At 43.4% G+C, this 17,212-nt stretch overlaps 1 protein-coding gene across 1 annotated transcript in view; it reads left to right on the plus strand.

Annotated features, from left to right (window-relative positions):
• mtus2b (microtubule associated tumor suppressor candidate 2b) overlaps nucleotides 1-17,212 on the plus strand; it is a 71,519-nt gene that overhangs the window by 8,011 nt on the left and 46,296 nt on the right. Inside the window, exon 3 of the mRNA XM_042294983.1 lies at nucleotides 16,990-17,186. Within this exon, the coding sequence (XP_042150917.1) occupies nucleotides 16,990-17,186 (197 nt within the window). The remainder of the gene's footprint in view (nucleotides 1-16,989; nucleotides 17,187-17,212) is intronic.

Here is a 17,212-nt window from a genome sequence, read left to right on the forward strand (position 1 = left end):
CTGCTGTGATGGCACACTGTGGAATTTCACCCAGTAGATATGGGAGTTTATCAAAATTGGATTTGTTTTCGAATTCTTTGTGGATCTGTGTAATCTGAGGGAAATATGTCTCTCTAATATGGTCATACATTGAGCAGGAGGTTAGGAAGTGCAGCTCAGTTTCCACCTCATTTTGTGGGCAGCGAGCACATAGCCTGTCTTCTCTTGAGAGCCATGTCTGCCTACGGCAGCCTTTCTCAATAGCAAGGCTATGCTCACTGAGTCTTTACATAGTCAAAGCTTTCCTTAATTTTGGGTCAGTCACAGTGGTCAGGTATTCTGCCGCTGTGTACTCTCTGTGTAGGGCCAAATAGCATTCTAGTTTGCTCTGTTTTTTTGTTAATTCTTTCCAATGTGTCAAGTAATTATCTTTTTGTTTTCTCATGATTTGGTTGGGTCTAATTGTGCTGCTGTCCTGGGGCTCTGTAGGGTGTGTTTGTGTTTGTGAACAGAGCCCCAGGACCAGCTTGATTAGGGGACTCTTCTCCAGGTTCATCTCTCTGTAGGTGATGGCTTTGTTATGGAAGGTTTGGGAATCGCTTCCTTTTAGGTGGTTATAGAATTTAACGGCTCTTTTCTGGATTTTGATAATTAGTGGGTATCGGCCTAATTCTGCTCTGCATGCATTATTTGGTGTTCTACGTTGTACACGGAGGATATTTTTGCAGAATTCTGCGTGCAGAGTCTCAATTTGGTGTTTGTCCCATTTTGTGAAGTCTTGGTTGGTGAGCGGACCCCAGACCTCACAACCATAAAGGGCAATGTGCTCTATGACTGATTCAAGTATTTTTAGCCAAATACTAATTGGTATGTTGAAATTTATGTTCCTTTTGATTGCATAGAATGCCCTTCTTGCCTTGTCTCTCAGATCGTTCACAGCTTTGTGGAAGTTACCTGTGGTGCTGATGTTTAGGCCAAGGTATGTATAGTTTTTTGTGTACTCTAGGGCATCAGTGTCTAGATGGAATTTGTATTTGTGGTCCTGGTTACTGGACCTTTTTGGAACACCATTATTTTGGTCTTACTGAGATTTACTGTCAGAGCCCAGGTCTGACAGAATCGGTGCAGAAGATCTAGGTGCTGCTGTAGGCCCTCCTTGGTTGGTGACAGAAGCACCAGATCATCAGCAAACAGCAGACATTTGACTTCAGATTCTAGTAGGGTGAGGCCGGGTGCTGCAGACTTTTCTAGTGCCCGCGCCAATTCGTTAATATATATGTTGAAGAGGGTGGGGCTTAAGCTGCATCCCTGTCTCACCCCACGACCCTGTGTGAAGAAATTAGTGTGTTTTTTGCCAATTTTAACCGCACACTTGTTGTTTGTGTACATGGATTTTATAATGTCATATGTTTTACCCCCAACACCACTTTCCATCAGTTTGTATAGCAGACCCTCATGCCAAATTGAGTCGAAGGCTTTTTTGAAATCAACAAAGCATGAGAAGACTTTGCCTTTGTTTTGGTTTGTTTGGTTGTCAATTAGGGTGTGCAGGGTGAATACGTGGTCTGTCGTACGGTAATTTGGTAAAAAGCCAATTTGACATTTGCTCAGTACATTGTTTTCACTGAGGAAATGTCTGCTGTTAATGATAATGCAGAGGATTTTGCCAAGGTTGCTGTTGACGCATATTCCACGGTAGTTATTGGGGTCAAATTTGTCTCCACTTTTGTGGATTGGGGTGATCAGTTCTTGGTTCCAAATATTGGGGGAGATGCCAGAGCCAAGGATGATGTTAAAGAGTTTTAGTATAGCCAATTGGTATTTGTGGTCTGTATATTTGATCATTTCATTGAGGATACCATCAACACTACAGGCCTTTTTGGGTTGGAGGGTTTTTATTTTGTCCTGTAACTCATTCAATGTAATTGGAGAATCCAGTGGGTTCTGGTAGTCTTTAATAGTTGATTCTAAGATCTGTATTTGATCATGTATATGTTTTTGCTCTTTATTCTTTGTTATAGAGCCAAAAAGATTGGAGAAGTGGTTTACCCATACATCTCCATTTTGGATAGATAATTCTTCGTGTTGTTGTTTGTTTAGTGTTTTCCAATTTTCCCAGAAGTGGTTAGAGTCTATGGATTCTTCAATTGCATTGAGCTGATTTCTGACATGCTGTTCCTTCTTTTTCTGTAGTGTATTTCTGTATTGTTTTAGTGATTCACCATAGTGAAGGCGTAGACTCAGGTTTTCCGGGTCTCTATGTTTTTGGTTGGACAGGTTTCTCAATTTCTTTCTTAGATTTTTGCATTCTTCATCAAACCATTTGTCATTGTTGTTAATTTTCTTTAGTTTTCTGTTTGACATTTTTAGGTTAGATAGGAAGCTGAGAGGTCAAATATACTGTTAAGATTTTCTACTGCCAAGTTTACACCTTCACCATTACAGTGGAACGATTTACCCAGGAAATTGTCTAAAAGGGATTGAATTTGTTGTTGCCTAATTGTTTTTTGGTAGGTTTCCAAACTGCATTCCTTCCATCTATAGCATTTCTTAATGTTACTCAGTTCATTTGGCTTTGATGCCTCATGATTGAGTATTGCTCTGTTTAAGTAGACTGTGATTTTGCTGTGTTCTGATAGGGGTGTCAGTGGGCTGACTGTGAACGCTCTGAGAGACTCTGGGTTGAGGTCAGTGATAAAGTAGTCTACAGTACTACTGCCAAGAGATGAGCTATAGGTGTACCTACCATAGGAGTCCCCTCGAGGCCTACCATTGACTATGTACATACCCAGCGTGCGACAGAGCTGCAGGAGTTGTGACCCGTTTTTGTTGGTTATGTTGTCATAGTTGTGCCTCGGGGGCATATGTGGGAGGGAATGCTGTCACCTCCAGGCAGGTGTTTGTCCCCCTGTGTGCTGAGGGTGTCATGTTCTTGTCCGGTTCTGGCATTTAGGTCGCCACAGACTAGTACATGTCCCTGGGCCTGGAAATTATTGATTTCCCCCTCCAGGATGGAGAAGCTGTCTTCATTAAAATATGGGGATTCTAGTGGGGGGATATAGGTAGCACACAGGAGGACATTTTTCTCTGTTAGGATAATTTCCTTTTGAATTTCTAGCCAAATGTAGAATGTTCCTGTTTTGATTAATTTAATGGAGTGAGTTAGGTCTGCTCTATACCAAATTAGCATACCCCCTGAGTCCCTTCCCTGTTTCACACCTGGTAGTTTGGTGGATGGGACTACCAGCTCTCTGTAACCTAGAGGGCAACCAGTGGGTCCGTCTCCTCTATACCAGGTTTCTTGCAGGATGACAATGTCTGTATTACCGATTTCTTTGTTGAAGTCCGGGTTCCTGCTCTTTAGGCCAAAGGCAGATGACCTCAGGCCTTGGATATTCCAGGATGATATAGTCTCTCTCTCTCTCTCTCGCTCTCTCTCTCTCTCTCTCTCTCGCTCTCGCTCTCGCTCTCTCTCTCTCGCTCTCGCTCTCTCTCGCTCTCTCTCTCTCTCTCTCTCTCTCTCTCTCTCTCTCTCTCTCTCTCTCTCTCTCTCTCGCTCTCTCTCTCTCGCTCTCCTCTCTCTCTCTCTCTCTCTCCTCTCTCTCTCTCTCGCTCTCTCTCTCTCTCTCTCTCTCTCTCTCTCGCTCTCTCGCTCTCGCTCTCTCTCTCTCCTCTCTCTCTCTCTCTCCTCTCTCTCTCTCTCCTCTCTCTCTCTCGCTCTCGCTCTCTCTCTCTCTCTCTCTCTCTCTCTCTCTCTCTCTCTCTCTCTCTCTCTCTCTCTCGCTCTCTCTCTCGCCTCTCTCTCTCTCTCTCTCTCTCTCTCTCTCTCTCTCTCTCTCTCTCTCTCTCGCTCTCGCTCTCTCTCTCTCTCTCTCTCTCTCTCCTCTCTCTCTCTCTCTCTCTCTCCTCTCTCTCTCTCCTCTCTCTCTCTCTCTCCTCTCTCTCTCTCCTCTCTCTCCTCTCTCTCTCTCTCTCTCTCTCTCTCTCTCTCTCTCTCCTCTCTCTCTCCTCCTCTCTCTCTCTCTCTCTCGCTCTCTCTCTCTCTCTCTCTCTCGCTCTCGCTCTCGCTCTCGCTCTCTCGCTCTCCTCTCTCTCTCTCTCTCCTCTCTCTCTCTCCTCTCTCTCTCTGTAACACCAGCTTGACACGGTCTCTGACCACATGGCCATTGGTATCCCCATGTCTGCTCTTACAGATGAACAGATATGGGTATGTGAGAAGCAGAGAAGCAGCAGTCATACACATACGCACGCACGCACGCACACACACCTGGGTTCAAGTAGTATCTTTTTTCTTTCACACATGATCAAGCTTTCCTGACACAATAGAACCAATGGCATAGTCCAGAAAAGCACAAACGCCGCCCATCTGGCTGAATCGAACGCTCGAAAGAAAACAAACGCTGTTTATACCCACGTCTAGGTTATTCACAGCTCTACCAGTCCACTACAGAGACTAATGGAGCTACAGTGGAAGAGGCTGACACCACTGACTGGCCCATTGGGTCCTATAATGACACTGAGCTAAATACACTTACTTTAGCTGTCAACACACATGAATGTTTATTTAATAACTTGTTTGTCATTTTTTAACATTTTATTTTACCTTTATTTAACTAGGCAAGTCAGTTAAGAACAAATTCTTATTTCAATGACGGCCTAGGAACAGTGGGTTAACTGCCTGTTCAGGGGCAGAACGACAGCTTTGTACCTTGTCAGCTCAGGGGTTTGAACTTGCAACCTTCCGGTTACTAGTCCAACGCTCTAACCACTAGGCTATCCTGCCACCCCTCTTCAAACCGTTGATAGAGATGTACGTTAGATATGTCCGCAATTCAGAGGCTGTGAACGTGCAGGGATTAAGCATGAATCCCTTAGTAGTCCTTGGTGTGTAAATTAATATGTATGTGAGAATATTTTATTGAATCCTAGAAGGCAATTGAAGAGTGAATGCATATATTGTCACTGTAAAAAAAGTGAGAGACACAGCAATGATTTAAGGGCAAAAAGTCTCTAAGGATCATTACCATTGAGACCTCTTGTATCACGTAGATAGTACTGTGTGTCCCAGACGCCATGCTTTTGTGGCATTGTCCTTGCAGCTCTGTGCTGTACTGTAGACATGGGTCCTGCTGCCCTCTAGTGTTAGCAGGGTGTACTGCAGGTGTGTTAAGCAGAACACTGCAGTAGTATGGTGGGCTCTGGCCAAGAATCATGGAGGAAAACTGGTACTGTGATGCCACCTAGTGGCCACCTTCTGTCTCACAACACCATCTACTATACTGTATCGTCTCTCTGTTTTATCAATTCAATTTTAAAGGGGCTTTATTGGCATGGGGGAAACATATAGCGTTGGACTAGTAACCGGAAGGTTGCAAGTTCAAATCCCCGAGCTGACAAGGTACAAAGCTGTCGTTCTGCCCCTGAAACAAGGCAGTTAACCCACTGTTCCTAGGCCGTCATTGAAAATAAGAATTTGTTCTTAACTGACTTGCCTCGTTAAATAAAGGTAAAATAAATAAATAAATATGTTTAACGTTGCCAAAGCAAGTGAAATAGTTAATGTACAAAGGTGAAACAGACAATAAAAAATGAACAGTAGACACATTACATTCAAAAAAGTTTCAAAAAGAATAAAGACATTTCAAATGTATTTTTATGTCTATATACAGTGTTGTAATGATGTGTAAATGGTTGAAGTACAAAAGGGAAAATAATTAAGTTTATTCTTCAATGGTTGACCTTTTCTTGTGGCAAAACAAATCACAAATCTTGGTATTTCACCCAAAAGATATGGGATTTAACCAAAATTGCATTTGTTTTCAAATTCTTTGTGTGTCTGTGTTTAATCTGAGGGAAATATGTGTCTCTAATATGGTCATATATTTGGCAGGAGGTTTAGGAAGTGCAGCTCAGTTTCCAGCTCATTTTGTGGGCAGTGTTGCACATAGCCTGTCTTCTCTCGAGAGCCGGGTCTCTCTCTCTCTCTCTCCTTATTGGTTACGTAACTTATTGCCTACTTATCTGAAGAGCTCTTTAGATAAAACAGTTTTAGAAAAGGGTCGTAATAAACTATTAAGTGATTTCAAGTGGAAAGGTCACAATGTCAGTGTGTCAAGTCAACATGGTACCAGAGAGAGTTATGGGTATTTACAGGGCCAAGTCAACATGGTACCAGAGAGGGTGATGGGTATTTAGCTGACAGTCAAGTCAACATGGTACCAGAGAGAGTTATGGGTAATTACAGGGTCAAGTCAACATGGTACCAGAGAGAGTTATGGGTATTTACAGGGTCAAGTCAACATGGTACCAGAGAGAGTTATGGGTATTTACAGGGTCAAGTCAACATGGTACCAGACAGAGTGATGGGTATTTAGCTGACAGTCAAGTCAACATGGTACCAGAGAGGGTGATGGGTAATTACAGGGTCAAGTCAACATGGTACCAGAGAGGGTGATGGGTATTTAACTAACAGGGTCAAGTCAACATGGTACCAGAGAGAGTTATGGGTATTTAACTAACAGGGTCAAGTCAACATGGTACCAGAGAGAGTTATGGGTATTTACAGGGTCAAGTCAACATGGTACCAGAGAGAGTTATGGGTATTTAACTGACAGTCAAGTCAACATGGTACCAGAGAGGGTGATGGGTATTTAGCTGACAGTCAAGTCAACATGGTACCAGAGAGAGTTATGGGTAATTACAGGGTCAAGTCAACATGGTACCAGAGAGAGTTATGGGTATTTAGCTGACAGTCAAGTCAACATGGTACCAGAGAGAGTTATGGGTATTTAACTAACAGGGTCAAGTCAACATGGTACCAGAGAGAGTTATGGGTATTTAACTAACAGGGTCAAGTCAACATGGTACCAGAGAGAGTGATGGGTAATTACAGGGCCAAGTCAACATGGTACCAGAGAGAGTTATGGGTAATTACAGGGCCAAGTCAACATGGTACCAGAGAGAGTTATGGGTATTTAACTGACAGGGTCAAGTCAACATGGTACCAGAGTTCAACATGGTACCAGAGGGTTAATTACAGGGTCAAGTCAACATGGTACCAGACAGAGTTATGGGTATTTAACTAACAGGGTCAAGTCAACATGGTACCAGAGAGAGTTATGGGTAATTACAGGGTCAAGTCAACATGGTACCAGACAGAGTTATGGGTATTTACAGGGTCAAGTCAACATGGTACCAGAGAGGTGATGGGTATTTACAGGGTCAAGTCAACATGGTACCAGAGAGAGTTATGGGTATTTACAGGGTCAAGTCAACATGGTACCAGAGAGGGTTATGGGTATTTAACTAACAGGGTCAAGTCAACATGGTACCAGAGAGAGTTATGGGTATTTACAGGGTCAAGTCAACATGGTACCAGAGAGAGTTATGGGTATTTACAGGGTCAAGTCAACATGGTACCAGAGAGAGTTATGGGTATTTACAGGGTCAAGTCAACATGGTACCAGACAGAGTGATGGGTATTTAACTGACAGGGTCAAGTCAACATGGTACCAGAGAGAGTTATGGGTATTTAACTGACAGTCAAGTCAACATGGTACCAGAGAGAGTTATGGGTATTTAGCTGACAGTCAAGTCAACATGGTACCAGACAGAGTGATGGGTATTTAACTGACAGTCAAGTCAACATGGTACCAGAGAGAGTTATGGGTATTTAACTGACAGTCAAGTCAACATGGTACCAGAGAGAGTTATGGGTATTTACAGGGTCAAGTCAACATGGTACCAGAGAGAGTTATGGGTATTTACAGGGTCAAGTCAACATGGTACCAGAGAGGGTGATGGGTATTTACAGGGTCAAGTCAACATGGTACCAGAGAGGGTGATGGGTATTTACAGGGTCAAGTCAACATGGTACCAGAGAGAGTTATGGGTATTTACAGGGTCAAGTCAACATGGTACCAGAGAGGGTGATGGGTATTTACAGGGTCAAGTCAACATGGTACCAGAGAGAGTGATGGGTATTTACAGGGTCAAGTCAACATGGTACCAGAGAGGGTGATGGGTATTTACAGGGTCAAGTCAACATGGTACCAGAGAGAGTTATGGGTATTTACAGGGTCAAGTCAACATGGTACCAGAGAGGGTGATGGGTATTTACAGGGCCAAGTCAACATGGTACCAGAGAGAGTTATGGGTATTTAACTAACAGGGTCAAGTCAACATGGTACCAGAGAGAGTTATGGGTATTTACAGGGTCAAGTCAACATGGTACCAGAGAGGGTGATGGGTATTTACAGGGTCAAGTCAACATGGTACCAGAGAGAGTTATGGGTATTTACAGGGTCAAGTCAACATGGTACCAGAGAGAGTTATGGGTATTTAACTAACAGGGTCAAGTCAACATGGTACCAGAGAGAGTTATGGGTATTTAACTAACAGGGTCAAGTCAACATGGTACCAGAGAGGGTGATGGGTATTTAACTAACAGGGTCAAGTCAACATGGTACCAGAGAGGGTGATGGGTATTTACAGGGTCAAGTCAACATGGTACCAGAGAGAGTTATGGGTATTTACAGGGTCAAGTCAACATGGTACCAGAGAGGGTGATGGGTATTTACAGGGTCAAGTCAACATGGTACCAGAGAGAGTTATGGGTATTTACAGGGTCAAGTCAACATGGTACCAGAGAGAGTTATGGGTATTTAACTAACAGGGTCAAGTCAACATGGTACCAGAGAGAGTTATGGGTATTTAACTAACAGGGTCAAGTCAACATGGTACCAGAGAGGGTGATGGGTATTTACAGGGTCAAGTCAACATGGTACCAGAGAGGGTGATGGGTATTTACAGGGTCAAGTCAACATGGTACCAGAGAGAGTTATGGGTAATTACAGGGTCAAGTCAACATGGTACCAGAGAGGGTGATGGGTATTTACAGGGTCAAGTCAACATGGTACCAGAGAGAGTTATGGGTATTTAGCTGACAGTCAAGTCAACATGGTACCAGAGAGGGTGATGGGTATTTACAGGGTCAAGTCAACATGGTACCAGAGAGAGTTATGGGTATTTACAGGGTCAAGTCAACATGGTACCAGAGAGAGTTATGGGTATTTAGCTGACAGTCAAGTCAACATGGTACCAGAGAGAGTTATGGGTATTTAACTAACAGGGTCAAGTCAACATGGTACCAGAGAGAGTTATGGGTATTTAGCTGACAGTCAAGTCAACATGGTACCAGAGAGGGTGATGGGTATTTAACTAACAGGGTCAAGTCAACATGGTACCAGAGAGAGTTATGGGTATTTACAGGGTCAAGTCAACATGGTACCAGAGAGAGTTATGGGTATTTAGCTGACAGTCAAGTCAACATGGTACCAGAGAGAGTGATGGGTAATTACAGGGCCAAGTCAACATGGTACCAGAGAGGGTGATGGGTATTTACAGGGTCAAGTCAACAGGACAGGGATCAAATCTGTTAGAGGAATTTAACTCCTATATGTTCATTAACCAATTCAATTAAAACACTCTGTCCGTTTCTGAGAATTTGTAAGATACTTATTTGCATAAAATGGACAGAGACCAGTCTCAAAATGAATCAATAGCGTTTATTTCCCGAGAGCTCTGATCATAATACCATGTACATCGATTTATATACCGCACATTTTGTCATAAATGTCTCTCCTCCTCTCAGATACAACGGCAATATAGTTCACAAGCCTTCCCACATTGTCTGCCACCTGGTAAACAATCTACTACAAGCCCAAGGTCTCTCCCCTCCCTGGGTGGAGACAGGATATCCTGTAAGGAACACAGTATTCCAGCCGGTCTGACGATAGCTCCATTCGTTTCTAACAAGGAACAGAAAGCCCTTGTTCTAATTCTTGACTAAAACTACACACATTATATTCAGTATTATAATTATAATAAGATTCATACATCCATACAGTAACATAAGTAGTATTCTGTTTAGTTATAGTTCTAAGTTAAATGTATACATAATTTAGTCATTATTCATAAAAATCCCAGAACAAAATCAGTGTATTTGTCATGTATAGAATACAGTATAGAATACAGTATAGAAGACAGTATAGTGTATACACTGTAGAATGAAAAGCTTACTCGCAAAGCACTCCTCTCAAACAGTACATCATCTGTTGAGAAGTATTCAGGCGAAACGTAAAGCAGAACGGTGGGGGTTGACTATTCTATCCCTGACGATGGATGGTTCTATGCTTCAGGAAGGAGGTTCAGGGGGGTGTACCATCTGCAGTCTCCTCCCCTAAACGGTTCGCAGTGGTTTCACCCAAACCCCTGTCCTCTGGTGAGTGCACAGGTCATATTACGCTCTCTCTCTGTGTGTGTGTGTGTGTGTGTGTGTGTGTGTGTAAGGTAACCAAGGGGGGGAGCTAGAGAGAAAGAGCATATCCCTCATGACCTGTTCCCGTGTGCTGACTGTTGTTGTTATGGCAACAGAGAGAGCTTGAATCAAGTCGAGCTTTATTTATACAGACATGGGTGCAATGTGCTATGAAATTAAAAACTGAAATATTTAGTACACAACAAACATAAGATTAAAAAACAAACAAAAACTGAACAACTAAAAAGCCCTATTCCAGAGACTGGAGGCATAGTAAAAAGTAACAAAGACTGGGGCCATAGTTAGAGACTGGGGCCATAGTAACAGGCATAGTAACAGAGACTGGAGGCATAGTAAGTAGAGATTGGGGGCATAGTAACTAGAGACTAAAGGCTGGGGCCATAGTAACTAAAGGCTGGGGCCATAGTAAAGGCTAGAGACTAAAGGGGGGCATAGTAAGGCTAGAGACTAGAGGGGGGCATAGTAACTAGAGACTGGGAGCATAGTAACTAGAGGCTGGGGCCATAGTAACTAAAGCATAGTAACTAAAGGCTGGGGGCATAGTAACTAAAGCATAGACTAGAGGCTGGGGCATAGTAACTAGAGACTGGGGGCATAGTAACTGGGGCATAGGCTGGGGCCATAGTAACTAAAGGCTGGGGCCGTAGTAACTAAAGGCTGGGGCCATCTCTCCATGCCTCTTGGTCCTGGCATAGGGCTTTGGGATAGTTATAAGGCTGCCTCTCCATGCCTCTTGGTCCTAGGCTTTGGGATAGTTAAAAGGCTAGAGGACCTGAGGGACCTACTGGATACATAACTTAAAAGCATGTCTGACATGTATTGGGGTGCCCAGTCATGGATAGATTTAAAAACCAATAGAAGAGTCTGAATTAAAATGAATGATAAAACTCACAGGCAGCCTTAAAACCGGTGTAGTGTGCTCTCCGTCTGGTTAGTACCCTGTAGCATTCTCTATGTTTTACAGTACAGAGACCTTAAAACCGGTGTAGTGTGCTCTCCGTCTGGTTAGTACCCTGTAGCATTCTCTATGTTTTACAGTACAGAGACCTTAAAACCGGTGTAGTGTGCTCTCCGGCTGTAGTACTTCCATCCTGTCAGATCACCTCTCTATACTGGTCAGCATTTTCTCAGTCGGACCCAGTTTCAGAAAGCATCTCAAATCAAAACAAATCAAATTGCACAAGTGTAGGTGTAGAGAGAGGAGAAATGCATACTTAAAGCCCTTAATTAACCAACAATGCGGTTATATGAAAATAGAGTTAAGAAAATGTTTACTAAATAAACTAAAGTTAAAAAATATATATATATTAAAAATAGGAACACGCTAAAATAACAATTGCAAGGGTTTGTACAGTGGGTACTGGTACCGAGTCAGTGTGCGGGGATACAGGTTAGTCGAGGTAATATGTACATGTATGTAGGGGTTAAGTGACTATGCATAGATAATAAACAGCATGTAGCAGCAGTGTACAAAACAAATGAGGGGGGTCAATGTAAATAGTCTGTTGGCCATTTGATTAATTGTTCAGCAGTCTAATGGCTTGGCGATAGAAGCTGTAGAAGAGTCTTTTGGACCTAGACTTGGCGCTCCGGTACCACTTGCCATGCGATAGCAGAGAGAACATGACTAGGGTGGCTGGATTCTTTCACAATTTTTGGGAGTCGCTCGCTCTCTCTCTCTGAGCTCGCACCTCTCTCTCTGAGCTCGCTCCTCTCTCTCTGAGCTCGCTCCTCTCTCTCTGAGCTCGCTCCTCTCTCTCTGAGCTCGCTCCTCTCTCTCTGAGCTCGCTCCCCTCTCTCTGAGCTTGCAGTGTATAGGTCCTGGATGCCAGGAATGCCAAATCTTGATAAATCTTGACACATGCCAAATCTTGATAAATCTTGACACATGCCAAATCTTGATAAATCTTGACTCATGCCAAATCTTGATAAATCTTGACACATGCCAAATCGTCTCCTGCGGGGGAAAAGGCGTTGTCGTGCCCCCTTCACGACTTCTTCTGCCGGGGCGGTATTTATTTTATTTTTAATTTTATTTTTATTTCACCTTTATTTAACCGTATGCTGATTGGAGTGGGTCTTGGGTTTCCGGGATGATGGTGTTGATGTGAGCCATGACCAGCCTTTCAAAGCACTTCATGGCTACCGACGTGAGTGCTATGCGGGCGCTAATCATTAATGGAAGGTTACCTTCACTTCCTTGGGCACAGGGACTATGGTGGTCAGGTGATTTGCTTAAAACATGTAGGTATTACAGACTCAGTCGTCAGGGAGAGGTCGAAAATGTCAGTGAAGACACTTTCCAGTTGATCCATGCATGCTCTGAGTACAGGTCCTGGTAATCTGAATGTTGACCTGTTTTAAGGTCTTGCTCACATTGGCTATGGAGAGCGTGATCACACAATCGTCCTGGAGCAGCTGGTGGTCTCATGCATGTTTCAGTGTTGCTTGCCTCAAAGCGAGCATTAAAAAAAGCTATGTTTTCACCAACCAAAGATGTTTTCTTAAAACTGACTTGTCAAATAATTTAAATATGAAATAAAGAAGATGTTCAAGTGAATCGGTATATTCAGATAAAAGTGTGATTGGTTGTTCTTTATTCCATGTCATAGCAGAGAGGAGGGGGAGGGTGAGGGGGAAGAGAAAAGGACAGAGAGAGTGAGAAGAGATTTTCGCTGCAGGCTTTCATTTAATTTTTAATCATAGTGAAAATAAATTTGAATGCAATTAATACCCCGAGGTTTTGGAGAATAGCATCTTTCCAGATCTTTCCATGCCCTTTACAGTATACACAAAGGATCCTTCAAGCAGTCAATGATCCAACTTCCTTCATCAATATTTTAGTGTGTGTGCGTGTGCGTGTGTGTGTGTTTGTGTGTGTGTGTGTGTGTGTGTGTGTGTGTGTGTGTGTGTGTGTGTGTGTGTGTGTGTGTGTGTGTGTGTTTGTGTGTACCCCTACTAAAGTAATGTCTCATGTGTCTGATCTTCCAGTAATGAGGTCAAAAGATCACCCTGCTGGACTGTGTTTTATATGTTGGACTGTATGTTGGACTGTGTTTTATATGTTGGACTGTGTTTTATATGTTGGACTGTATGTTGGACTGTGTTTTATATGATGGACTGTGTTTTATATGTTGGACTGTGTTTTATATGTTGGACTGTATGTTGGACTGTGTTTTATATGATGGACTGTGTTTTATATGATGGACTGTGTTTTATATAATGGACTGTGTGATGGACTGTGTTTTATATGATGGACTGTGTGTTGGACTGTGTTTTATATGATGGACTGTGTGATGGACTGTGTTTTATATGATGGACTGTGTGTTGGACTGTGTTTTATATGATGGACTGTGTGATGGACTGTGTTTTATATGATGGACTGTGTGATGGACTGTGTTTTATATGATGGACTGTGTGATGGACTGTGTTTTATATGATGGACTGTGTGATGGACTGTGTTTTATATGATGGACTGTGTGATGGACTGTGTTTTATATGATGGACTGTGTGTTGGACTGTGTTTTATATGATAGACTGTGTGATGGACTGTGTTTTATATGATGGACTGTGTGTTGGACTGTGTTTTATATGATGGACTGTGTGTTGGACTGTGTTTTATATGATGGACTGTGTGATGGACTGTGATGTGTTTTATATGATGGACTGTGTGATGGACTGTGTTTTATATGATGGACTGTGTGATGGACTGTGTTTTATATGATGGACTGTGTGTTGGACTGTGTTTTATATGATAGACTGTGTGATGGACTGTGTTTTATATGATGGACTGTGTGTTGGACTGTGTTTTATATGATAGACTGTGTGATGGACTGTGTTTTATATGATGGACTGTGTGTTGGACTGTGTTTTATATGATGGACTGTGTTTTATATGATGGACTGTGTGTTGGACTGTGTTTTATATGATGGACTGTGTTTTATATGATGGACTGTGTGATGGACTGTGTTTTATATGATGGACTGTGTTTTATATGATGGACTGTGTTTTATATGATGGACTGTGTTTTATATGATGGACTGTATTTTATATGATAGACTGTATGATGGACCGTGTTTTATATGATGGACTGTGTGATGGACTGTGTTTTATATGATGGACTGTGTTTTATATGATGGACTGTGTTTTATGTGTTAGACTGATATGTCTCATATCTGTCCTTCTCTCAGCACATATCAAAGCTGCAGGCTAAATTTAAATCTAGACTTGGTTTCCTCTATCGTAATCGCTCCTCTTTTACCCCAGCTGCCAAACTAACCCTGATTCAGATGTCTATCCTACCCATGGGGGAACCGGTACATTATGTTCTGACTTTATACAGTGCACTCTTTGAGAGAGGTACTTAGCAAACCAAGCCAAAGACCCCTCAGAGACACAAATACCCCTTAGCCGGCCCACAGGAATGTAATGGTCTACCCTATCAAAAGCTTTGGCCGTCAATAGAAATAGCAGCACAATATTACTTCAAATCAAGGGCAATGGTGACATCATTGAGGACCTTAAAGGTTTCAGTGACACATCCATAACATGAGCAGAAACCAGATTGCACACCAGAGAGAATACTACAGACATCAAGAAATAAATCAGTTGATTATTGACAAGTTTTCCAACACTTTTGATGAACAGAAAAATAGAAATTGGCCTTTCTTTTTCATCTCTCTCTCCTTCCATCTCTCTCTCCATCTCTCTCTCTCCTTCCATCTCTCTCTCCATCTCTCTCTCTCTTTCTATCTCTCTCTCCGTCTTCATCTCTCTCTCTGTCTTTCCATCTCTCTCCATCTCTTTCGATCTCTCTCTCCATCTCTCTCTCTCTTTCCATCTCTCTCTGTCTTCATCTGTCTCTCTGTCTATTCCATCTCTGTCTTTTCCATCTCTCTCTTTCATCTCTCTCTCCGTCTTTCCATCTCTCTCCATCTCTTTCGTTGTCTTTCCATCTCTCTCTCCGTCTTTTCCATCCCTCTGTCTTTTCACGCCGAATACAATAGTGAAATGCTTACTTACAAGCCCTTAACCAACAGGCCTTACAGTGAAATGTTTACTCACAAGGCTATATACAGGGGGAACCGGTACAGAGTCAATGTGGAGGCTATATACAGGGGGAACCGGTACAGAGTCAATGCGGAGGCTATATACAGGAGGTACTGGTACAGAGTCAATGTGGAGGCTATATACAGGGGGTAACGGTACAGAGTCAATGTGGAGACTATATACAGGGGGTACCGGTACAGAGTCAATGTGGAGGCTATATACAGGGGGTACCGGTACAGAGTCAATGTGGAGGCTATATACAGGGTGTACCAGTACAGAGTCAATGTGGAGGCTATATACAGGGGGTACCGGTACAGAGTCAATGTGGAGGCTATATACAGGGTATTACGGTACAGAGTCAATGTAGAGGCTATATACATGGGGTACCGGTACAGAGTCATTGTGGAGGCTATATACAGGGGGTACCGGTACAGAGTCAATGTGGAGGCTATATACAGGGTTTTACGGTACAGAGTCAATGTGGAGGCTATATACAGGGGGTACCGGTACAGAGTCAATGTGGAGGCTATATACAGGGGTACCGGTACAGAGTCAATGTGGAGGCTATATACAGGGTATCACGGTACAGAGTCAATGTGGAGGCTATATACAGGGGGTACCGGTACAGAGTCAATGTGGAGGCTATATACAGGGGTACCAGTACAGAGTCAATATGGAGGCTATATACAGGGGTACCAGTACAGAGTCAATGTGCCGGGGCACCGGTTAGTCGAGGTAATTGAGGTAATATGTCCATGTAGGTAGAGTTATTAAAGTGTCTATGCATAGATAATATCAGAGCAACGTAGAAGGGTGGGGGGGAGAAGCAGTCTGGGTAGCCATTTGATTAGATGTTCAGGAGTCTTATGGCTTGGGGGGTAGAAACTGTTTAGAAGCCTCTTGGACCTAGACTTGGCGCTCCGGTACCGCTTGCCGTGCAGTAGCAGAGAGAACAGTTAATGACTAGGATGACTGGAGCCTTTGACAATTTTTTGGGCCTTCCTCTGACACCGCCTGGTATAGAGGTCATGGATGGCAGGAAGCTTGGCCCCAGTGATGTACTGGGCTGTACGCACTACCCTCTGTAGTGACTTGCGGTCAGACGCCGAGCCCTTACCATACAAGTCAGTGATGCAACCACTCTGGATGCTCTCGATGGTGCTGCTGTAGAACCTTTTGAGGATTTGAGGACCCATGCCAAATCTTTTAAGTCTCCTGAGGGGGAATAGGTTTTGTCGTGCCCTCTTCACGACTGTCTTGGTGTGCTTGGACCATGATAGTTTGTTGGTGATGTGGACACCAAGGAACTTGAAGCTCTCAACCTACTCCACTACAGCCCCGTTGATGAGAATGGGGGCGTGCTCTGTCCTCCTTTTCCTGTAGTCCACAATCATCTCCTTAGTCTTGATCACATTGAGGGAGAGGTTGTTGTCTTGGCACCACACGGCCAGGTCTCTGACCTCCTCCCTATAGGCTGTCTTGTCGTTATCGGTGATCAGTCCTACCACTGTTCCATCTCTCTCTGTCTTTTTTTATCTTTCTTTCTCTCTTGTTTCTCTCTCTTTCCCACACTCCCGCCTCTCCTCCCCATCATAACCTCTCTCTCTCTCCTCTCTCTCTAGTCCGAGGTAGACCAGCAGATCGTGGTGGTTCAGGAACAGGGGTCGGAGGTCAGGAGTGTGAGCGTGCCCTGGTGCAGAAGCTGAGAGAGCGCTGTGAGGACCAGGCTCGACAGCTCCTGTCTCTGCAGGCTGAACTGAAGAGGGCTTCTCTTGGACTAGAGGTGTTTGCCATTACTACACAGCACTTCTGCCACAAGGTAATAAACTGTATAACTTTGCTAAT

Source organism: Oncorhynchus tshawytscha, linkage group LG13 (assembly GCF_018296145.1).
Source record: "Oncorhynchus tshawytscha isolate Ot180627B linkage group LG13, Otsh_v2.0, whole genome shotgun sequence".
Classification (NCBI taxonomy): Eukaryota; Metazoa; Chordata; class Actinopteri; order Salmoniformes; family Salmonidae; genus Oncorhynchus; species Oncorhynchus tshawytscha.